Here is a 23592-nt window from a genome sequence, read left to right as displayed (position 1 = left end):
TCCTCAGTGACTGAGAATAAGGGAATGAGTGGAAAATTTGATACCAAATCCAAGTTGGGCAGAATTCTAGCACATCCCTAGCTGTAAGGCATGGGAATCTGCTATTCAAGAAAGACAAGCTTAAAATTGTCACAGTAGAGACTTTCACTCTGTGTGTGTGTGTGTACATATATAGAAATACTGATTTAGGCTGGAGTCCTATACACACCTGGGAGTAAGCTGTCTTGAACACAATGAAGCTTCTGAATACACATGCATAGGATTCTGCTGTTCATGTACATCTTATACTGGCAACATGTGTATTTGTAAAGTTGCCTATGAGTACACTTTTTAAAAAATCTAATAATGTTCAACAGGAATACCTGAACCAGCTGCAGAAAATTCGTCAAGAGTACCACAGTGAAGTAAATGAAATTAGACTTAAAGCTCTAGAGGTAAATTTCACTGCACCAAACGTTTACTGTAGCCTTCCCACACCTCCATTTGAAGGATGTGAAGACCTGTTAATGTGATCATTTAAAACAATCTGATTCTTGAAATAGGAATGCTTCATATCTGCCGTAACCAAAAGGTAGTTAAGCATTGGGGTACATTGAAAGAGCTACTGTGGGAAGGTTCTTGCAAGATCTACGTTATCTTACCATGTTCACCATAAGCAGAGCCCCTTGTACTATGTATATCCACACTTCTGGTAATGAAACTTACCTCCAGTTTTAAATCAATAAAAATGTAAGTAAATATGTTCTGTCTTAAAGGAGAATAAAAATGTAAAGGACAAAACATATATTGTGAAACAGAGGAAGACTGAGAACCAACCTACTTACAATAATATTATCCCTGGAGCAAACGATGAACCAGTTCAGGTATCAGAATGTCTGTATTTTACAATGTGGTGGTACAATGTGGGAGTTGAATTGTCCACATTAGTTGGAAAAGGCTTTTAACACGTTTGGTTTAGAAAGAACCAAACAATGATTGTATAACTGTACTTTATGTTTGCAGATATGGGCTTTTGTCTTCGTCTGCTGTGTTATTTTAAAATCTGCCTTTTTACCTAATGTTTGAAAGTCTGTGAAAAACACCCTAACATTTACCTCCTGTACTCAACATGATCCTTTAAGCCCCTCCCCTTACTTAGCAATAAGGCTTACATCAAAGATTTTGTTGTCTTGGTTGCCTATCCTTTTATCAAAAACTAATGTGAGTATACTGTATCTTTGACTGGAAGTAATTGTGCCTGTTAATTTTTTTCTCTTCAAGGATATTGAGCAAAACCTGAAACAAATTGGACTGAATAATTGGCAGGAGACAGATGCCCTGGAAATAAAACACAAAACAAAGGTTAAAGACTGATTCATTTTCTTTGCCATCTTTTTCTGTTTGCATCATTTCAGCTGGTCTATTTATACTGATAGCTCTGAATATTGGGCTTAAGGTGGCTGTTGCTGCCAGTATTATCAGAGATGTGATGGCCATCTCAAGCAAGTGGGAGATATGAGCCCTCTGAAAGAGCAGGTCCGTAGTCTGGGGGTGCTCCTGGATCCATCTTTGTTGCTAGAGGCCCAGGTGACCTCAGTGACTAGGAGTGCCTTTTACCTTCAGTTGGTAAGATAGCTATGGCCATTTCTGGACAGGGATAGCCTGACCACTGTTGTCCATGCACTGGTAACCTCCAGGCTGGATTACTGTAATGCGCTCTATGTGGGGCTGCCCTTGAGGTTGATCTGGAAGCTGCAGCTGGTGCTAAATGCAGTGGCGAGACTGCTCACTGGGGCAGGGTATCGCCAACATGTCACCCTGCTGCTGAAATAATTGCACTGGCTACCTATTAGCTGGGAGGAAGGGCGGGATATAAATCTAATAAATAATAATAATCTATCCTTTCTTATCCTATTCTCCATTAATTTCCTGCTCCCCTTTGGCACAGAACCCCATGCTATGGGGGGGAAGGGGGAAGAAAATATGAGCACACTGTTGTGGATTGTTGTTTTCTATAGGGCTGAAGGAGTGATAATCAGTGCCATTGTGCTCTCATCTGCCTATGTTTCAGGTGACGGCATGGGGTGTTTTTTTAATGCATATCTGTAATAGTTGCTCTGTATTTTACTAAAATACTGTAACTGTGTTTTGTTTTTTCTTCAGAGAGGTGTAAAGTTTCAGATCGATCTAAAAGATGGTGTTCTAGACGTGAACAATTTCCATGAAGAGAAAGAGGTACTGTTATTCATACCAGGTTAGCCTAGAAAATCAAGGAAACAAGTTGTCTGATAGTTTATTCCTGACAGTGGCTTTTACATTTGATTGGGCCCATCAAAATGAATCAATTAAATAAGTTCTCAATGTGCTGCCTTTTGCTTGATTTTAGGAACGTGATAAACTTAATAAAGCCTTAACTTTTGAAGATGGAGAAAAACTTAAGAAAAAACTAACAAACATCTGCGATGATTACATAGACAAAGCATTGGTAGAATTACAGCGCTGGGAACTAGGTATGCCTCTTGAAACAGCTAGACTATTTTTGTGTACTATTCCTGTTATTAATTAGTAGTTACATTCCTTCAAGTTCTTTCTATGTCTATGAGCTGTATTATATAAACCTGTATTTCTTAGAGCAGGGTTTCCCAAACTATGTTCAGTTCATCACCATTGGTCCTTGAGATTCATTCAGATGGTCCACAGTGTGTCTGTGAAGAACACTTACACTTTGAATTCTGTAGAAGTCTTTGGAATTGAAACTGTAATGGATTAAAATACAATATAAGAAATAAAAGAAGCAATAAAATCTAATTAAAAACCAGACATCATCTGGTGTAGCGTATTAGAATTGCTGCAACAGGCAGAAAAAAATCATTAAGTGGTCTGCCAAGACCCTCAACAATTTTCAAATGTTCGGGGGGGGGCTTGGGAACCACTGTCTTAAAGCTTATTTGTAGAACTGTTTTGCTTGTTTTTGTTTTGGACATACAATGACTCCTAGCTGCCTGTCACCATGCACCTGGTCAGCTCAATGTTGTTTTTTAAAAGTTTTGTTAGGCTGAGATTGGAGGTCCAACCTCAACTTGAAAAACATCAAGTGTGTGATGTATCACAAGTTCAGAATTTATATTGTATTTATTTATGCAAGTATTTATATACCACCCACTGATATATCAAGGCAGTATACAACCATATTTAGAGATACAATAAAACATAAGATACCATAAAAACAATACAAAGTAATAATAAAATGACTGGTTCATCTTAAAACATTTTAAAGCAACCGAATGTTCAAGCGATGCCCGAAAGTTGGCAATGAGAAAGCCTGCTGAATCTTTGGTGGAAGAGTATTCTACAGCATCGGACTGGCGATGCTAAATGCTTGTAGTTGAAGCCAGTCAAGCTTTTTAAACATGGGAGACATCACAAGATCTCTGCCAAAAAGTCACCCACTGGACAAAAACAAAATTGCATGAGCTGGCCCTTTGTGCCTCATAATCAACATCAGAATTTTATCCCTGCAGTTTTAACAACCATTAAAGGTAATCTCCTTTCCTTAGATGGCAACAATGAAGAGGATGACATAGTAAACAGAAAACACTGGCAAACATCAGCCCCACAAACTCTCCTGAATCTTCTAGAAAATGCAGATGTTACTTCTGTATGCCCTACCATGGATGAAGCAGGTAACCTTTGGAAAATATTTTCTGAGACTTACTGACTCCATTTTGTGAATATCTATGTACTCTTAAATGTGAAATGTTGTGGGCAGTTCAGAAGGGTACTCTATGTGACCTGAAATATCAATTCCATTGCTCCCAACATGTGAGAGAGGCATCTCTAAAAAGTTATGTGCAGGTGCTAAGCTAAACTATGAACAGAGTATTTCCTGATCATTCCTAGACTAGTTTGTTTGCTTCCTCCTAGTCATTTATCCAAAGAACAAAATCCATTAAAATGCAAAACAATAAAGAGCCATATTTATTTCATTACATTTTTGTCCCACTTTTCAGACAAATGAGACACAAAAGCAGACAAAGCATGCAGTCTGCAAAACAGTTACCAAGGCCAAAATGTAAAGAAGTATTTTGACCTAATAAAAGTGGCTTATAAGATTAGAACAATTCCTGATACACAGACTCTATTAGGGAGCAATCCAAATCCAAGATCTGGCGGGATGACCAAGTTAGGATCTGGTGATCTCTGGCTCAGCCCCAACCCTGAAGCAGCTGGAGATACACTGGTGTAAGTCCCCCAAAAGGGGCAGACGGGGTAGGGGGGTTATGTTGGATCCTAACTCTGTTCAGCTTAGTCATGTGACCTGGCAGCTCAGTCACATGATCCACACAACTTCCTCAGGACACTTGACAAAATGAAGAATTTGATTCCCAAGGGGCTGTGCCAACAATTCTATCTGATCTGGTGGCACAGACTTCCTTCTGGAGTGCCTTGATATTTACTGCCTGGGATAAGTGGATTCTGACCTCAGTAATGTTGAGTTAACCTACTCCACTATCATCTTTTCCATGTCCTCCAAAAATAGTGCTGGAAGGCTGGTTTGGGGAAACCTTGCTTCTGGCCTGTTGGCTAGTTAACAGGCCACCTAGAAGCTCAAGTGTTGAGTATAGTACTGCAACTCCTAGGCCAGCTAGAAAAATGGCCCAGCTTCCTTACCACCTTTATAATTAAGCACTGGGAAATTGTCCAGTCTGCAAATAATGGCCAATCAATGCCTAAAGCATGGAGAAAAGTTTTCATAGTTCTCTGTTCGAAGAGTAGGCAGGGTTGGAATTAGGAGCCGCCTTTTCCAGGACACTTTCAAGTGTGCCTGATTTACATAGTTATATCTCAAGAGTGAGCGGGAAGAGTAACCTGCACTATCAATAGAAAAACTTCACACTTCCAAAACCTATAGTAGTACCTATCTTCTCTTTGGCCTCAGTGACCCAGTTTGTTAAATTACCTCACATATCTCAGAGCATGGGGCCCCTCTAATTTCTCCTTGATGTAACTTGGGTAAAGGTGGCTAAGTTCCACTTGAACATATGATAACTGAACCGAAAAGGTCAGTCCATGGTACGTGGAAATAGTTCCACTTTGGGGCTACTTCTGGGATTCTGTACCCCAGTTATAAAACAGCATGTTATATCTGCTGTTGGTGGACTCTCTGTAATCCCTCTAGGAGTCTCTCCTATCTCCACAGTCCTCATGGATTCTACTGTTTTCCGAAATAGCTCATGAACTGCTTGGTCTCCCAGTGGCCCCTAAGACTTGTTTTGTCTTAAAACTGTTTTGTTTTGAAATTTTGTCCTTTAAAAACACATTCCTTGGCGCTTTTGCCTGAGCAAGAAGAATCAGCTAATGAGTGCGCCTTTGCTGAAGGAGAAATAATGATGCAGGAGCAAGAGAAATGGGAGACAGGAGAGGAAGCAGAGAAAGAAAGTTCCTGATGTTTAGAGGTGATTACACTAGGACCAGTATTACATGAACACCTTGCCAAGAGTGAGCGAGCTAATGTATTGGTATTTTTCAGCGGGCCATGTAATCCTGACACCTTCAGAATTCCACGAAAACAGGAGAAAATGGAGCCAAGAATCACCTGGGACACTAATGAATATGTTAGCTGAAGCTGAATGCTCCAGTGACACTTTGTGCCAAGCTGAGGAGCTCAGTAAGCTTTTTTTGGTATTATTTGCTACTTTATGGTCACATAAGAGGTTTATTTAATATTGTGTGCAGCAACTGAAAACATCAATGCACGTATGCCCAACAAATATCAGTGCCTCATTCCCCCACATAGAACGAGGGGAAAGCTTGAAATGCCCTAAAACAGACAGTATTTAAGAGAGGCTCATCCAGCAGCACAAGGTTAAAGATAAAGAAACCACCAAGAGGATGGTTTGAAAATGAATAATTGGAATGTATTCAACATAGCATAGTATCAAGACAGCATATATACCTGAAGTAAATGGAGAAAATTGCATATAGTAAAAATTGTGTCAAAGCATCTTATATACCCACACATTGGTGGCAAGGTAAACGAGAAAGTTGTAAAGCTTCAGGGTCATGAAACAAGTTTAAAAGGTCATTTACTAATTTCAAACACAATTATGCTTATCCAGGACCTTATGAGAAAACAGGAGTCTTATATTTTTCCCAATTCCAGCAGAAGGGTCAATCTGCTGATGTGTTTCAAACAGAATTATTCCTCGTCAAGATTATTTTTAATATAGAGGAGACCAAACCTCAGTTGATGTGGTCTCATCAGATCCTGAGTCTAAGAAAGAGGCCATCTCACAGTAGGGGCCTTCTGTCCACTAACCGCCATGGAGGCATCACTTCATAAGAACATAAGAAGAGCCTGCTGGATCAGGCCAGTGGCCCATCTAGTCCAGCATCCTGTTCTCACAGTGGCCTACCAGGTGCCTGGGGAAAGCCCGCAAGCAGGACCCGAGTGCAAGAACACTCTCCCCTCCTGAGGCTTCCGGCAACTGGTTTTCAGAAGCATGCTGCCTCTGACTAGGGTGGCACAGCACAGCCATCATGGCTAGTAGCCATTGATAGCCCTGTCCTCCATGAATTTGTCTAATCTTCTTTTAAAGCCATCCAAGCTGGTGGCCATTACTGCATCTTGTGGGAGCAAATTCCATAGTTTAACTATGCGCTGAGTAAAGAAGTACTTCCTTTTGTCTGTCCTGAATCTTCCAACATTCAGCTTCTTTGAATGTCCACGAGTTCTAGTATTATGAGAGAGGGAGAAGAACTTTTCTCTATCCACTTTCTCAATGCCATGCATAATTTTATACACTTCTATCATGTCTCCTCTGACCCGCCTTTTCTCTAAACTAAAAAGCCCCAAATGCTGCAACCTTTCCTCGTAATGGAGTCGCTCCATCCCCTTACTTCACAAATGAGTACGTCTTTTTGCAAGATTAGCCTAGTCCAGCCTTTCCCAACTAGTGGGCCATGAAATGTTGTTGGACCACAACTCCCATCAGCCTCAGCCAGCATTGCCAATGGTCAGGAAAGATGGAATTGTGGTCCAACAACAACTGGTGGCCCACTAGTTGGGAAAGGCTGGCCTAGTCCTATTGCGAAACTGGAAGCAGCCCCACACATTTGAAAAGCATTTGTGCAGGGGATACTTTATGTGAACTGGCCCCACAAGCTTAGATTAGAAGAAGTTACCATAATATAATGGTCACACATTGTCCAGCTCTACTCTATTAATTTTTTAAAAAACTGTATACCTCTCCTTTCTGTAAGGTCAGAGTGGCTTACAATCTTAAAATCAACTAACTAAAACATTTTCCTCTACAGAGGAGACAGCCCCATGGATTCCAAAAAACGATAAAACTGATTCAGAAGGGGCTTTTGCTGTTGAAGTGGATGAAGACAGACTTGATCCAAGATCTGATGATGACGACACGTAAGTTGGTGCAATTAATATGACTTCAGTTTGTTTCTTTGACAGCAACAGGATAGCATAAAAGACTTGTTCAGCAACAGTATTTTTGAACTGTTAACACTTAAGACTTGTGACAAGTCCACCAATGCGTTAGGATGGAGACAATCTGCAACCACTATTTTCCATAGGAGGAATGCCATCATGCTGGATTATAGCTCGTCCTATCGTCCAAAGGCAAGAATGTTTCTGAAGTCAAGACTAGGGCGTCAGGCCCCTTCCACTCTCCAGTTCATTCTTGCCTTTCGTCCCTGCAAGATCTTTAGCTAGTGACTAGATAAGTTTTTTGTCTTTGTGTGATAGAGGGTGGAGTTTTGTGTACGTTGTTTCGTCTCGTTCCTTCCCTTTGTCTCATCCCTTACCACGGTTTGTGTGTTGTGTGTCAATTTCCTTGTCAATTTCTCGTTTTCCCGGGGGTGTGTTTTTTACTCCCAAACTACAGAGACCGCGGCTGTGGTCTCTTTCCTCAGCAGGGCCAGGAGCTGCGGCGGCAGCCTCCGCCCCCCCCTTTTTTGTTCTACCGATCCTCCTTTTGTGCCCTGACAATTAGGAGCCCGCGGCTGCGGCTTCTTTCGTACTTTATTTTCTCCGGTCCTTTTTGCCATTTCCCCTTGTGCCTTGACGATCGGGAGCCTGCGGCTGCGGCTCCCTTTGTCGTTCATTTTTACGGGCGGCGCTTCATTCGCCCATCAGGAGCCGGTGTCTGCGGCTCTTTGCCTTCCCCTTTTTAGCGACTTCTCTTGTTTGGGCTGCCTTGTCTCTCTCGATCATCTGCGGCGCTTGGTTCCTCACGGAGTCAGTCCCTTCAGCCCGCGGCTGCGGCTTGCCTGTTGGCCGATTCTCTTCGGCTTCGGGAAGTCCGCTAGCTGTCCTGCCTCCTTCACGAAGTCTTTTTCCAGGCTAATTTTTTCAGCCGCAATTACCTTCTTAGTCCCGCGGCTCTATTTCTACCGTGGGCGGTTCCATTTTTACAGTTAAAAATTTTTCCCACCTTGCTCATTTCTTCATACAACGGTTGTTGCTGGGCAAAGTATCCGTCATTTTTGTTCGAATTTTCCCGCTCTTTTTACGGGCGCCATTTTAGTGGCCGTTTTTTCCCATCCCTTTTGAGAACCCACTAGTATTACAAAAGGGGATTTTTTCCTTCACGGGTTGGGGTTTGCAGAGCCCAGGTTCTTGTCAGCTCCCTCTGTGTGATCTGCTCCCTGTTTATGTGCTGCAGATAGGATTTTTACCTCTACATAAGTTCCTTTACCAACCCCATCTCTGAGGCTGACCCTGGCAACCACTGGGTTACTGTGGCTTTCTACAATCACTGCAACTACTGTGCACATGTGACTTTTCATCAAATTTACTAATACTGCCATAACAGTGCACCAGGCCACCTGTTAGTGCGCAAGACTATTGAAAATATACAAAGGTATTTGGACTATACTGTGCAAGTTGTGCAATATCACCTTTCCTCCAAGTGTACATTCTGCCCCATCGTGACAGTGTACCTACCATCAGCCAGTGCATTCTGCCCCAGTCGTGTGCCGTGTACTGTGCATGTTCTGACTGTTCATAGCGTACATTCTGCCCCATCGTGGCAGTGTACTTTGCCATCTGCCAGTGCATTCTGCCCCAGTCGTGTGCCGTGTACTGTGCCTGCCCGGGTCTGTGCATTCTGCCCCAGTCGTGTGCCGTGTACAGCTACCCTTATTTATCTATATGATGGCAGAACAGCCAGAGACAACCCAGGCAACCAAGCCGATACAACAGCCTGTGACAAACCAGATGACCAAGCCTAAACCTCCTAAGGCGGTCAAACATAAGCACTCTAAAGCGGTTGCCAAAACCAAACATCTTAGCCACAGCACAATCAAGCGGCCCCGTTATGTCTCTGTTCCAGTGCCAGAGGACTCAAATCATGCACAGTTAACTACTCTCTTTCATTCTCCTGCGGCTTCCTCTGATGAGGAGGACTTTCCTGGATTTCCTGTACAGCCAACGTCCAGCCAACCCAGAGCTTGCTCTTCTTCACTACCTGTGGGGCCGTCTACAGTTCCGCCTATCCAAGAGCAACCATCTACATCTCCGGGACTACAGCTTTCCCACGAGTTCATTACACAACTTCAGGGCATGCTGTCCTTTTTTACTCAGAGTCAATCATCTTCATAACCTCCCGCTATCCCTCAACACAGCAGGGTTCAAAGTGTACACAGTGAGACAAACCCATCAGGTTCTCCAGACCCATTTGACGTTACCAGGGGCAGGTTCGTTGATGACGCCTCTTTTGATGCAGAGTCCGCATTCGCGCTGCAAGACCAAGCGGACGAGTGGAGTGACCATTCGGAACCAGAGCCAGAAACCTCCTATCGCCTCTTCGACTCTTCAGATTACCAGCCCCTGGCGCGCAGAGTCTTGAACGCCCTTGGTCTTCAATCCACTCCAACTGCAGCTTCCACTCCCGCTTTAAAAGGGGCCAGGGTCTTGAAATCCCCTACGCCAGCTGAAAACTTCCTCCCTGTCCCAGACCCCATCGCTAAACTGGCCAAGGACGAATGGTCCCACCCCTTACAGGCACGCCGATTTAATAACATTGCGGACAGACTTTATCCTTTGGCCCCGGACTTTTCTACCAGACTGGCTGTCCCTAACATCGACGAGCCTATTTCCAGTTTTGCCGAGGGAAGGGGACTCTCATCTAAAGGATGCCACTGAACGGAGACTGGACTTTGCTTTACGCAAGACCCATGAGGCCATCGTCTTTTCCATGCGTGCATCCACATCTGCCTCTATTTTCACCAGGGCAGCGATGATGTGGTTAGACGACCTCATCGAGGACCACAATCCAGATCCTGCCTCCCTGCGCAGATCGCTACTAAAACTGCGTAAAACAGCTGCTTTCGTGGCCGACGCCACCTTGGACGCGAATCAACTAGCAGCACGCGCCCTGGCGGCTCAGATCGTTGCCAGACGGACCCTCTGGCTTCGTCACTGGCAGGCTGACTCTACTGCCAGAGTTAATCTTTCACGAGCACCTTATGCAGGCTCATTACTTTTCGGGGAAGAGGCATTAAGGGCAGTGCTTGTCGACCCTAAGGACACTCGAAAGCCTGTCTTGGCCACCGTCAAAAACGTTGAGCGCAGACCCTTTAGGCGTTTCGCTTCATATCGCACGTCTCAGCCCTTTCGGGGACCCGGCCCGGGGGACGAGGCCGTGACTTCCCAGCATTTGACTTCCGCTCCACCAGAGGAGGCTGGAATAGACGTTTTCCCAGTAGAGGTCAGTACCGGGGCCGCAGAGGCTACTCAACGTCCTCATACAGGGGACGGTCTCGCCAATGCAGACAATACTAAGGCAATACCAGTTGGGGGCAGATTGATTCTATTTGCCGAACTTTGGCTACCTCTGACTCAGGTCCCATGGATCAGAGACCTCTTTTGTTATGGATATGCAATTGAGTTTTGGGCAATACCTCCAAACAATTTTCATCCTTCCCCTTGTCCCAGGGCACTAGACAGGCACTGCATCATGCAGACTGCGATACAGCACCTTTTGGACATAGAGGTGATAGAGCCAGTCCCCAATGCAGAGAGGTCGGAAAGGGTGTACTCCCTCCTATTTGCTGTGCCCAAACGCGATCTCTCATGGAGGGCGGTTTTGAACCTCAAGTTCATTAACCGTTTCGTAAAGTATCGCAGGTTCAAAATGGAATCCCTCCATTACAGACAGCCTGCAAGAAGGTGACTTCCTTGTCTCTATCGACCTAAAGGAAGCGTATCTCCATGTCCCTATTTGCACAGCCCACAGGAAATTCCTTCGTTTTGCCTTTGGCTCCCAGCACTTCCAATATCGAGCAATGCCGTTCGGACTCTCGTCTGCCCCGAGAGTATTTACCAAGGTGCTACTTACCCTAGTGGCTTACCTCAGGCTTCAGGGGGTCCATATCTACCCCCATCTGGACGATCTCCTAATACGCGCAAGGTCTAGGGAGCTTACTCATCGTCATCTAACACTCACGCTCCATATCTTACAGGCCCACGGCTGGCTAGTCAACTTCGACAAAAGCCATCTACAACCAACCCAACGCCTGCAGCATCTAGGGGCAATGTTAGACACACTGCAAGCGACTGTATTCCTGTCCCCAGATCGCATCACCGCTATCACAGACATCGCAAGGTCTCTGATGCACAAATCCTCTGCAGATGTCATGCTTCTAGCCAGAGCTCTCGGAATGTTGGTATCCACCATCCATATTGTGCCATGGGCTCGGGCACATACGCGCCAGTTACAGTGGGCCCTGTTGCCATTCCAACACGACATTGCCAACTCAAACCATCGAGCAATCCCCCTGAGTCCCACACTGCGCTTGTCTTTCCGCTGGTGGACAAGGGTACAACATCTCACCCAAGGCACTCCGTTCAGAGAACCCCACCGGACTGTCATTACCACCGATGCCAGTCTCCTGGGTTGGGGAGCCCATTGCAACTCCCAGTTCGTTCAGGGAGTTTGGAACACAGCAGAACAAACTCAAAACATCAACTGGCTGGAACTAAAGGCTGTCCACTTAGCTCTGCTTCATTTTCAGTCTCTCTTCCACTTGGACCATGTCCTCATTCGAACGGACAACACGTGTGCCAAATCTCATTTAAACAGACAGGGAGGCACCAGGTCCAGACCTCTACAGAGCCTAGCTTCCATCATATTCGACTGGGCAGAACAACATCTGCAATCCCTCAAAGCAGAACATCTCAGAGGAATTTGGAATTTCACAGCAGACTGGCTCAGCAGACAACAGGTCTTTCCGGGAGAATGGAAACTTCATCCGACTGTGTTCCATCTTCTCCAGCGTCGATTCGGCCCCTTCTCAGTCGACCTCTTTGCTTCCAGTCGCAATTGCCAGCTACCCAGGTACTTCGCTCGATACCTGGACACGACAGCGGAAGCGGTGGATGCTCTGTCATTGCCGTGGCTGGAGGGACTATTATACGCCTTCCCTCCAATACCACTATTAGCCAAAACCTTGCGGAAGGTACGTCGCGAGAGGGCACAGCTGGTTCTGATAGCACCATATTGGCCCCGTCGACCGTGGTTCTCGGATCTCCTGGCACTGTCGGTGACGGATCCCTGGCCACTCCCAGTCAGGCCAGATCTCTTATCACAAGGCCCAGTATGGCATCAGGACCCCAAGTGGCTCAACCTAACAGCGTGGCATTTGAACGGGGACATTTGAGATCGGCCGGCCTGTCAGACGCTGTTATTGACATTATTTTGGCCTTGAGAAGACCATCCACCACTCGTATATATCAGCATACTTGGGTAGCATTCTCCAGGTGGTGTCAGTCTCAACACATCGATCCTTCCAAGGCTACAGTACAACAAGTGCTGCAATATCTTCATAGGGGCCTCATGTTGGGACTTAGACCCAACACATTACGTCGACATGCGTCCACCCTGTCGTCCATTCTTTCAGTATCTTCCACTGACGCCCCTATTGCCTCACATCCGTTTATCAAACGCTTCCTTAGAGGCACTGCTCTACGCTCGCCGGCTGTAGCTCACCGTTTTCCATCATGGAGTTTGTCAAAGGTTCTACAGGCCTTACAACGTCCTCCGTTTGAGCCACTCAGGACTGTGCCTTTACGTCTGTTGTCTTTCAAGGTCCTGTTCCTGATTGCGATTACATTGGCGAGAAGAGTCTCGGAACTGGGCGCATTGTCTTCTGCTCGCCACCTCTGTGTCTTTCACAAGGATTCTGTTGTGCTGAAAACTGATCCTTCATTCCGTCCCAAGGTCAATTCAGTTTTCCATTGCAACCAGGACATTGTTCTACCTTCATTTTGTCCGAATCCTACTCATCCGCTCGAGAAGGCTTGGCATTCGTTGGATGTTCGGAGGGCTCTCAAGACCTACCTGTCCAGGACCCAGGATATACGACAGACTCTTTGTTTGTATCCTTTCATCCAAGGTCTATGGGGCATAAAGTAACTAATTCCACCTTATCCCGCTGGTTGCGTGCATGTATTACCTTAGCCTATGAGTCCCTTAAGATTCCAGTTCCGCCTAGTATAACAGCTCATTCCACTAGATCAGCAGCCACTTCGGCTGCTTTTGCTACTAACGCTCCTGTTGCCGATATTTGTAGAGCTGCTGTTTGGTCTACTCCACACTCGTTCATAAGGCATTATAAAATAGATCGTTATGCCTCTGCCGATGCCTCATTTGGCAGATGAGTTTTGCAACAGGTTCTTAATGACGACTAGTATGTGGGTGGTCCCTCCTGGTTATGGGCTGCTTTGGTACATCCAGCATGATGGCATTCCTCCTATGGAAAATGGACCATTGGTCTCACCTGAAGGGTGATTTTCATAGGAGAATGCCATCATGACCCTCCCAGTTGGAGGATAACTACATAATTTTTGGGATGGTTTATATATTACAGTTCGTCATTATATTATATTACATTAAATTTTAATTCTCTAGTGAAGTCAAGACTTCTATTACTGTTTTCGCTAGGTTAGAGTCAGATATTATTAATGTTACTATTATTATGTTATGTTCTTGCTGCTAGGCCCGTTGGCCTTTTTTCCTGCATGTTTAGATATATCTCTTTGGACTTGCTGCGAATGAACTGGAGAGTGGGAGGGGCCTGACGTCCTAGTCTTGACTTCAGAAACATTCTTGCCTTTGGACGATAGGACGAGCTATAATCCAGCATGATGGCATTCTCCTATGAAAATCACCCTTCAAGTGAGACCAATGGTCCATTCTCTTAAAAGAGTAGTGCAAGCACTTACAATTAGAATACAGTTTGCTTTGCATGTGGTAAAAATGTAGCCTAACATTCAGCTCAAGATATTGGCAGAACTGATAATTCAGTAAAAATATGTTGAGTAGCAAGCTAAAACCCAACAATTTCATAATCAGCTCTCACATCGGTTTTGTAAACTGGCATTTAAACATGAATAACCCTTCGTTTATACTAATAGGACTTTCGGACTCTCTCGCCAAAGTCTTGAACTTGGTGAGGTGGGAACTTGTACCCTCACAAGGCAATTATGTGGGGCCAATAAACATATGAACCAGCCCTCAGCCTTTCAGAATAATTTTAACGGGCACTGTCCAATTTAGAAGTTAAACATTTTGATAATATGATCAAAAATCGTAACTGAATATCCATTTTGTTCTGTTAACTTATACAGAAACTTTGAAGAATCTGAAGATGAATTGAGGGATGAACTGGTACAATCCTTGGAAAAAGTGGTAACATCTTTACAAGATGAGATTATAAAAGCTCCAGTGGAATCGGAAGACAAACATCAACTAACAAAAGAGAATGTACCTAGTAGTACTCTTAAAAACCCCAATGAAAGTTTGGAAGAAGAAAGTAACCTCACTGAAGACAAACAGAAAGGAACAATCAGTTAACACAAACTTGGGTAATAGTTGCTTAAGAATTAATAACAACTAGTGGAACCTATTTTAGGAAATGGCTACCTCTTTGTAGGGTTATCAACCACTATTAAGCAGTCAATTGGGTCTTAATAAGTGGGGGTGGGAAGAGACATGGTCCAGATAATGCAAGGTTCAGTTTAATGAGCTTTACATTGATCAAAATGCATGCTGCCATCTCACTCCTATTTTGATATTAATATCTCATTAACCCCTTCATTTTTACAATTAAACATGTCAGTTCATCTTTCAGTTCTACATTTTAATGTAACTTAGAGCTATAAATACCATCTAAGATTTTGCAGCCTAGAACAAATCAACACTGTGGTATGGAAGCACTTTATCCACCTTTCCCTCATAAGTCTTACTACAACATAGACTATGGGGACATTCCCTAAATTAGGCACTCATCTCTTCCATAGGTTATTTCCCTTGCATGCCTCCGAGGATCATCTGAAATATGAGCAGTCAGTGAGGACATTTTTGAGTAACTACCCTCACCCTTAAATGGTATAGGGTAGCCTTCCCCAAACTTACATTGTTTGGATCCCCAGCAACCATGGCTAATATTTAGGGATCATAGGATGTATGGGGACCCATGATTGAGGAAGGGTGGTTGTAGGGATTATATAGCATGTATAGGGCTTATAGCGATGCCCTTATTAGATTTAATCATCAAGATAATAAACCCATATCACTATAGACTGCTTGGAGGACTCAGATGGTTAAATGCTTCTACAGGCACTGGCCCTCCCCAAAAAACCCTAAGCCTTGAGGTTTCTAGCTTAGCTTCTAACATGCTAGTTTTTTGTATAGAGAATTTAGTGATGCAAATCTCTGTCCCCGTTGAAATAATAAAGCCTATACAATGTGACTTTCCCGGATCATTTTCATTGCATGCTGTCTCACACAACTTAAGATAATGTACAACTCAGGCTGATTTTCAGAATTGTTTGAGTCATGCTCCAAGGATGGCCCTTTTAAGTGACCCAGTATGCATATGCCAAGCAGAGAAAAACACACTTGTACTGATTGTTGAAATAGAAAGAAATGGATGTGAGGGTAGTCCAGCTGTGACATCTGTCATGACCCCACTGATTACCAGGATTGATTTGGCTGATCTGGCTCGGTAGGCGGGTGTCCCTTTCCAACTGCACCGCTCCATGCGTGTCCCTCCCAAGCTGTGTTTGGTAGAAGACAACGAACATCCCAGACAGATGTACTAATCTTTGGTCTAGGGTATATGATAAATAGGAAGAAAGCTTTTAGAAACTTACCCTCCAATTTCGTAAGTAGTTCAGTTCATAGGGAAAAAATGGTCAAATGTAGATTCAATTTGATAGCATAAAAATTGATTGGAAAACTAAATTTGGTTCTTGCTTCTCAAAAGAGCACACTGAGTCATCAGCACTGAATACTGCTATATATTTTGTGACATTTGCTTTTCAGGCCGACTACTAAAGCATATTATACATGATTTTGTATCTAGTTGTGCTATAAGATATAAATTTGGGAAACGTGCTCTGTCATCAGCCCCATATAGGAATAAGGTACTTTTAATTATACAATAGAAATAATAAACTGGAAAAAATATGCAAGCGTATGTACATAATAACTCAAGTATGTCCAGATATCTATATACAAAATTTTATTTAAATAACTGCTCCACAGATAATAGGAATGTTTCCTCAAATTCTTGTTCAGCAAATCTTCTCACAGACTGTCGAGCATTTTGTCTGATCTCTAGCCTTTTTGTAGGAGACAATAAAAAGATATGAGCCATAGTGTCTGCATAATCATCTTCATTTTCTGCTAGAAATCCTGTAATGCTTCCTTCATAGGGCACCACAATGTCCAACTTGGGGCCTCCAGAATTGTGAGCAAGGATAATTGTGCCAGCAGCCATACATTCAACAATTCCTATAAGAGACAAAACAAAGTATTGTTAACTAGTACTGTTCTTTCAACTGACTTATTGATTTTAGTGTCGACAAATAAAAGCATGAGGAAGAACAAAAGAGGCTGCATCCTATGAAAAGATCCACTCACCAAAAGTGGCGCCATTACAGAATGGAGGGGAAGCAGATTTTGGGGGCTGCAAAGGGTGAGGGCTGCAACCCTTGAAAATCTGCTCCAGAAGAGTGGGAGATAGTATAGGAAGTGGAATCACTCTCTTCCCCACCCCCTTTTATTAGAGCCTTTGCTGGATCAAAGACCCTTTCATTCACAGATGATACCATAGGATTTAACTCAATGAAATTTAAATGTTGGTGTTTCAACACGTGATTTATAATTGCTTGGTACAAGGAGGGTTGTGTCATTGGTTCAAACCCATAAAATGTGCAAAACAGGGAAGGCAACATATTTCATGGACCAACCTCTACTAGTGAAAAAGAATGCAAACAGAATTGATGCAGTTTCCAGATGAACTCAAATTCTTACAATAGTGTTTCCCAATCTTCTGTTGACAAAAGTACACACATCGCTCTTATACTCATGAAAATTGGAGGAAGGCATGCCCAGATTACACAGTGCATTGCATCTGCAAGTTGGTAATTGTGACACGTCTGCATCAGCTGAGATTTGATCAATTACTGCTCCTGCTGTAGCCACAAAGCCAAATTACCTAACCTCATAAACGACTAAATAGAATTATGTCCAGAGCCTCAAAAGGCCTATAATTAATTTCTTGCTGCACATAGTGGTTCTCCCATGTCACACTAGTGTATCTAAATTTCATTAAGCATCTGGGAATGATTATTGCTTACATGCTAGTCTTTATCTTGTATCTGGTATAATTTCTGACTTCACTGTTTAATAAAGTGGACAACCAGTTAATCAGAGTGTAACTTTTTATGAATAAATGTGCTAAACTATAGTGGGATATTTGGCACTTAATCAGAAAGTTACCTTTCCATGTTAAAAAAAATGGTTGAGCCAGGTGTTAAAATCTTCAGGAACTTAGAAATCAGGGAAAATGAGTTTAGAATTTCTCTCTACGACTAAAAGAGTAGAAATGTACTTCTCACTTCGAGTGAAAGCTGAGATTTGTGGGTTTCTAACAAAAGGGAATGTTACATAATGTGCCCTTAACATTACCTTCTTTTTATCTTAGTTTTTACATAAAACAGAAAAGGGGATTTGTTATATTATGTTCTGTTGTACTAGGAGATGTTGCACTAAAATATATGGAGCTTGCAGGAGCAGAACAGCAAATTTTAAGAAGCATATAGTGATAGAAGGCAGAAGAGAAACCAAAATCCCCCAAATATGCTCTTAAGCATTCTTTCTTGGCAATAAGGCTCTTTAATTTCATTAACTGAAAGCTAACTGCTATAGCAAATTAGACCATGATGAATGATTGAACAAAAAATTCAGTTAATCATGATTTGCACACAATTCAATTGAACAGGGACTTCTTAGCAAGATGGTTTTCTGTAATATATACTTGCACACACAGTATTCTTTGGAAGAGGGGCAGTGATCTTTCACAGCTCTCTAAAGCCAGGTTACTCCAAAGGCTAATACCACTGGGGTGAAGTCTGACTGCTTGCTGTCATGGTTCTCCCCAATTAGGAAGAAATACACTGGCTGTTTTCAATTTTTAACAGGGATAGGAGAGAGCAACTTTCTATGAAGAACAGAGAGTTCAGCACTGGAAAAGCAGCCTAGGGAGCTTATAGAATCTCTTTCTGTTGAGACTACCACTTAAGATAGACAGTTGGCAGGAGATCCTTTTTAGGGTATGGTGTCCAATAGTGCAAATATTAGCCTAGATTTGGTCACTTCCAAATTTACAAAGCTAAGATCTAGATTCAAATCCAAATATGACCATGAACCAACAAGTATGTGCCATATGGGAATAGCTAATCACTGTACAAGTTTGAGAGGAGAATAGGTAAGAACACCAGTATAGCACTTTGTAAACTCCCAATTTGCCATTTGTTTCAACCCCGGGGCAAAAACAATAACACACACAATACCATTGTTATATGTAGCTCCAAAAACCATATGCAAATACACATACCAATCCCAAAGTGTTCATTCCACATGGTGTGAAGTCCAATGGTTGCATCTGCCAGATGTTGCTTTAGCTCTTCAAATGGAATATTAACTTTGAATTCCACCCTTTTTTCAATGTCCAACTCTTGGCAGAGCTTTTTAAGTCCATTTACACGCTGATGGTCATCTTGGTTACGGCAGCCCCCAATCAGAATGAGTTTGGGTAGCAACTGCTGCCCTGCAGTCTTTTCCAACAATTTAGCAAAGGCTCTGATCTGCAAACAGTGGTCTTTTTCTGGTCTAAACTGGCTTACAGAAACAATAGTTTGCTCTATAGTGCTCTTTTCCTCAGACAGAGGAATATCCAAGAATGTCTGAACATCACAAGGTGGATACACAATGCTTGTGCGGTCACTGCACCGCCAAAGGGAAAGGATGTGATTGAGAGTCCATGAAGAATTAACCATGACAATGTCACTGCAAGAACCAACTAAGCCATATATAGAAGCAAAAATATAATAATATGCAAGTTTCAATTTACTTAATAGAGGACTTTGTGTGATTTTTGCCAAATTATTAAATCGATCATTCTGATTCCTAACAACAGAAAGCATGTCAGTGCTGATTGTAGGATAGTGAACATAACAGCCTATTCGACAACCTCCTAAATATTTAAAAAGAGGAAGCGTGAAGGCATAGCCCATAGAGTCAATGTAAACATCAGGAACACAGTTCACAAGAGCTTCCCAGCCAAGAAACACAGATCCTAAACTCTGACCCAGCAGAGTGAAATGTGGGTAAAGGGAAGCTTCCACTAGATAGCGCCTACTCAAAACCACAAATTTCACAGGTTGATTTAATCTGATGTTGAATCGTCTGTAAGCACCTTCAAGGATATTCTCAGCTGTGACATCAGTATCACCAGTATAGATAACATAGGAGACATCCTTATACCTGCAAAACGAAACGTAATTTATAATCTGCAAATCAGCTTCATTTTACATTAAGAAAAAGAGACCATGTCAAAATTGAAATGAAACACTCAAGCTTATTGTTTAAAGGGTTGTAAAAAATGTCATAACTATATAAAAAGATAAGCTGGGCACAAATACAAAAGCAAATTTGTGAGCAAGAATTTTTTTTTTTACACTTAAGGACAACAGGCACAAGATGTAATACAGATGTAAGAAAACAAAAAAATGAAAAAGCAAATGACAGCAATGGTTTTAGTTTGGGTTATCATCTTACCAACCCAGCTTGTCATTTTCATTAGCCACATTCACATTCCATGGTTTATCATTATGTGGATGAACCTGAATAAGTCCAAGTGATGAGTCGGGCTCGTCCTCCTCCGTTCCATGCAACTGGGAGGCCTTCTGAAGAGTTCACTTTTGAAAATAAGAGCCTGCTGGATCAGGCCAGTGGCTCATCTAGTCCAGCATCCTGTTCTCACAGTGGGCAACCAGATGCCTATGGGAAGCCCGCAAGCAGAAACTAAGCACAAGAGCACTTTCTCCTCCACGGTTTCCAGCAACTGGTATACTGGGAAGCAAACTGCCTCCAACTGCGGAGGCAGAACATAGCCATCATGACTGGTAGGCGTTGATAGCCTTATCCTCCATGAATTTGTCTAAACCTCTTTTAAAGCTATCCAAATTGGTGGCCATCTATGCCTCTTGTGGGAGTTAATTCCATAGTTTAACTATGTGCTGTGTGAAGAATCCTGACTTAGCACTGTGTTCAAACCAGGGATCCTGGTTTAAAACAAACAATGGTAGTTTAACAAGCCAGCTTCATAACTTATGGCTTGTTAGGAAACTTACCACAGCATTTTCAGGCTTGTTTACATAGAGGTAAACCAGCTTTTGCCAATCTGGTATCCTCCAACTGTTTGGAGTACGAGCAGACCGGCAAAGCCAGTACGAGAGAAATGCAATAAACAAACAAATATCACTGTACAAAAGTAAAAAGAGTACTTACTTTTTCTGCAGTGCTCTTAGGGCACACCACAATACTCTCTCCCCTCCTCCTCCTGCATTGCAATATGGATGAAAAAATGCAACCACAACTGGCCTTTTCCCATTTTGCCCTGGTGGAATTAGCTGATTTTTTCTTTGCTGGAGCCATAGCCGTAAACCACACAGGAGCATTAACAGGCAGATACATAAAATTCCACTTAGCATCAAGGCAGGGAAAGCCAATGAGTACAGTAATCTGAAACATGAGAAGAGATGGGGGAATGAAATTATAGCAGCAATTGAAACTGTATTAAGAAACCCAGCAAAAAGACCAATGTTTGAGCTGCTATGTGCATATGAAAATATGTAATTATTTTTGTTTTGGCAAATCTGGCAACATTGATGAGGTCTGGGCTCCACAGCCAGCTTCCAGTTGAAGAAAGAAGACCACTGATCTCACTTGTCCCTCATTAAATCACCAAACTGGTTTCAGAAGATCCAAACACCCATAGTTGTTATAATAGTGGCAAATATACACAAATTATGAATAAAAAGAAAACTAAAGTCCATCTAAAAATTATTTGATTTAATCAGTACAACATGATTTTAAAATGCTGAATGTGATTCAACTATTCTTCCTCTGCAGCCACTCTGCAGTGGCAAAAAATCACTTTATAACTAGTATTTCTCTATCTTTGTATTCTGTTCACTGAAACACTTCTAACTCAAAAGCCTGCATGTTTTTACTTAAGTCAGCCCTCAGATTTTTTTCCATAACATAGTACTAACTGCCTATATTTTTAAATCTGGTAAGCACCTGCTCCAGCACAAAGTGATATATTGATAGAGCTCATCTTTAACTGCGTGCTGAGCTTTGGACTTAATGGAAACATTAAGAACTTTTGGTGCATCCTAGTGACTCCAAAGCTTGGTGCAGGGACAAGCACTACTCCTGGACATTTGCCTCTCACCTCACACTGGGCTCTGGAGGCATTCAGAAGCACTGAGAAACCTTCCTGCCACCCATCTCAGCATGAGATAAAATATGCCCTCCCCCAAGTTGGAGGAGTGGCAGGATCAACAGCAACCAGTTTTTAGTTGGCTACCAAATCCTGTCCACGTATTCAGTAATCACTTCCTATTACACTATATGTGAAACACCGCCAACTACCAGCTGTGTACAGCTAAAAAAGCCTTCCCACACAGCAAGTATAAATTATTTTAACGTTTGGGAAGAGCTAAGGTTATGTGGCAAAGCACATGCTCTGCATGCCAAATGCCCTAGTATCAACTGGTAGGGACTGAAAATACTCCTTTTGAAATCCTGGAGAGTCACTGTCAGAAACAAGACAGATAGACTAACAGTTTGACTTGGTATAAGGCAGCTTTCAGTTTTCATCCAGAAAAGTTTGAGGGAATTATATCTTGTTAAGTCTAAAATGGCCTGATAGTAAGGGTAACTGACTTTGAGAACAACACTCACAGCCGTAAGTGGCTTCATCAAGGTGGGCCACAGCTGGACTGGCAATCCAGATTTGTATACCAGTCTGCCTGGTACTCAGACTTGATCTTGCAGGAGCTCCCTGAGGCGTCTCAATCCAACTCTACCTGCTCCAATCTGGCAATGAGAGATCACCAACTAATCATTTGCCAAATCTAGAGAAAAGGGAGGGAGAACGACGAGGAAATGGAGCAGCAGGATTTTGTCTCCATTAGCCATACTTTGGATGCACTTGGCTCCAATTAGTTATACTTTGGATACATCTCTCTCCCACCCACCATCATGGGGGGGGGGCAAGAGAAAAGAGGAACGCGCCGAAAATTAACAGCCCTTATTTTCTGGTGTTTCTGTTCCTCTCAGATTGGCGGGCAAAGTCTTACAAAGAACCAATGTTCAAAACTGTGCGGATTTAAATAATGGACGCACACAACCAACTCGGCAGGGAATAAAGAGAGAGGACTCAGGAGAGCCCAAAACCGAGAAAGAAGGACCGGCTGGACATTTAAAAACAACAACGGAGAAGGACAAGCCCTCAGCAAGAGCGGAGGCTGCCCAGGAAGGCATAAAGTAATCCCCATCTTGCAGGAAGAGACAGGTGAGCCGCACCGAGATAAGCGGAAAGGAAAGCCAACGAGTTAACAGCACCTGAGAAGCGGCCCAGCTGGGAAAGCCGCCATCTTGGAAGCTGCTGTCACTGTATCGGAAGTCACTTTGTCTGCCCCGGAAACTGTTGTTGCTACTTTGACCCGCTCATTCCATCGTCCTCCCCCCCCAATCTTTTAAAGGCACACAAACACACTTTCTATTTTAGGGAGCTCCAAACATTCTTAACTGGTAGTAAATGGGGCTTGCGCCACAAAGACGTGAAAAGTGATGCGTCTGTCACAGTCCATAAAGAGTCAGGGGCAATGCTCGAAGACAAAATGTTATTTTCTAAATTGTGGTTTATAACAGATGCTATTGGAGGTCGCTGATTCATAGGGTCGCCATAATTCGTAATCGGCTTGAAACCATATAACAACAAAGTAAATAGGCTTTCACCATGCAATAGTTCAAGCTGTGGGCGTCACTACCTCTTCATAACTCTACGGTCCCTTCGTAGTAGATCAATACAAGCTAAAAATCTCTTTTTTAAAGACCTTAGAGCCGTAGGCAGAATTTTATACTGTATTATTGGACTACAACTCCCATGAACCGCAGCGAAGGTCACTAATTGTCAGGAATGACGGAAATTGTAGTGCAACGACATCTA

General features: G+C 42.9%; 2 protein-coding genes across 12 annotated transcripts in view; one reads left to right on the top strand and one right to left on the bottom strand.

Annotated features, from left to right (window-relative positions):
* NEK5 (NIMA related kinase 5) overlaps positions 1-17757 on the top strand; it is a 38409-nt gene extending 20652 nt beyond the window's left edge. For 7 of the 8 annotated variants that reach the window (XM_061622370.1, XM_061622368.1, XM_061622372.1 and 4 more), the window contains 9 exons: positions 357-434; positions 756-863; positions 1261-1341; positions 2143-2214; positions 2366-2489; positions 3537-3662; positions 5510-5647; positions 7297-7405; positions 14630-17757. In XM_061622370.1, coding sequence (XP_061478354.1) covers positions 357-434; positions 756-863; positions 1261-1341; positions 2143-2214; positions 2366-2489; positions 3537-3662; positions 5510-5647; positions 7297-7405; positions 14630-14855 — 1062 coding nt within the window. In that variant the 3' untranslated portion in view covers positions 14856-17757. The remainder of the gene's footprint in view (positions 1-356; positions 435-755; positions 864-1260; positions 1342-2142; positions 2215-2365; positions 2490-3536; positions 3663-5509; positions 5648-7296; positions 7406-14629) is intronic. The other variant, XM_061622373.1, reaches the window with a different exon arrangement.
* ALG11 (ALG11 alpha-1,2-mannosyltransferase) lies at positions 16511-23470 on the bottom strand. 4 transcript variants are annotated; one of them, XM_061622378.1, is made up of 5 exons: positions 22986-23040; positions 22323-22495; positions 20862-21095; positions 18907-19835; positions 16511-16799 (listed from the first exon to the last, which is right to left on the bottom strand). In XM_061622378.1, the coding sequence occupies exons 3-5, from the start codon at positions 21062-21064 to the stop codon at positions 16528-16530; spliced, it is 1404 nt and encodes a 467-aa protein (XP_061478362.1). In that variant the 5' UTR covers positions 21065-21095; positions 22323-22495; positions 22986-23040; the 3' UTR covers positions 16511-16527. The 4 variants fall into 4 exon arrangements, with proteins under 4 accessions (XP_061478362.1, XP_061478363.1, XP_061478361.1 ...); XM_061622379.1 differs by lacking the exons at positions 22323-22495; positions 22986-23040 and adding an exon at positions 23382-23470; XM_061622377.1 differs by lacking the exons at positions 22323-22495; positions 22986-23040 and adding an exon at positions 23414-23462.
* Between the last annotated feature and the right edge of the window lie 122 nt (positions 23471-23592).

Source organism: Rhineura floridana, chromosome 4 (assembly GCF_030035675.1).
Source record: "Rhineura floridana isolate rRhiFlo1 chromosome 4, rRhiFlo1.hap2, whole genome shotgun sequence".
NCBI classification, from domain to species: Eukaryota; Metazoa; Chordata; class Lepidosauria; order Squamata; family Rhineuridae; genus Rhineura; species Rhineura floridana.
The sequence above is the reverse complement of the archived record's forward strand: the minus strand, read 5'-3'. Positions and strand labels throughout refer to the sequence as shown.

Excerpts from the sequence above, each read along its gene's own strand:
- ALG11 (XM_061622376.1), bottom strand. The coding sequence starts at position 23,017 with ATGGCGGCTTTCCCAGCTGGGCCGCTTCTCAG. Across the intron at positions 21,096-22,985 it reads CCAGCTGGGCCGCTTCTCAG|ATTACTGTACTCATTGGCTT; the intron begins GTGCTGTTAACT and ends CTCATGTTTCAG. Across the intron at positions 16,800-18,906 it reads GAATGAACACTTTGGGATTG|GAATTGTTGAATGTATGGCT; the intron begins GTATGTGTATTT and ends TGTCTCTTATAG.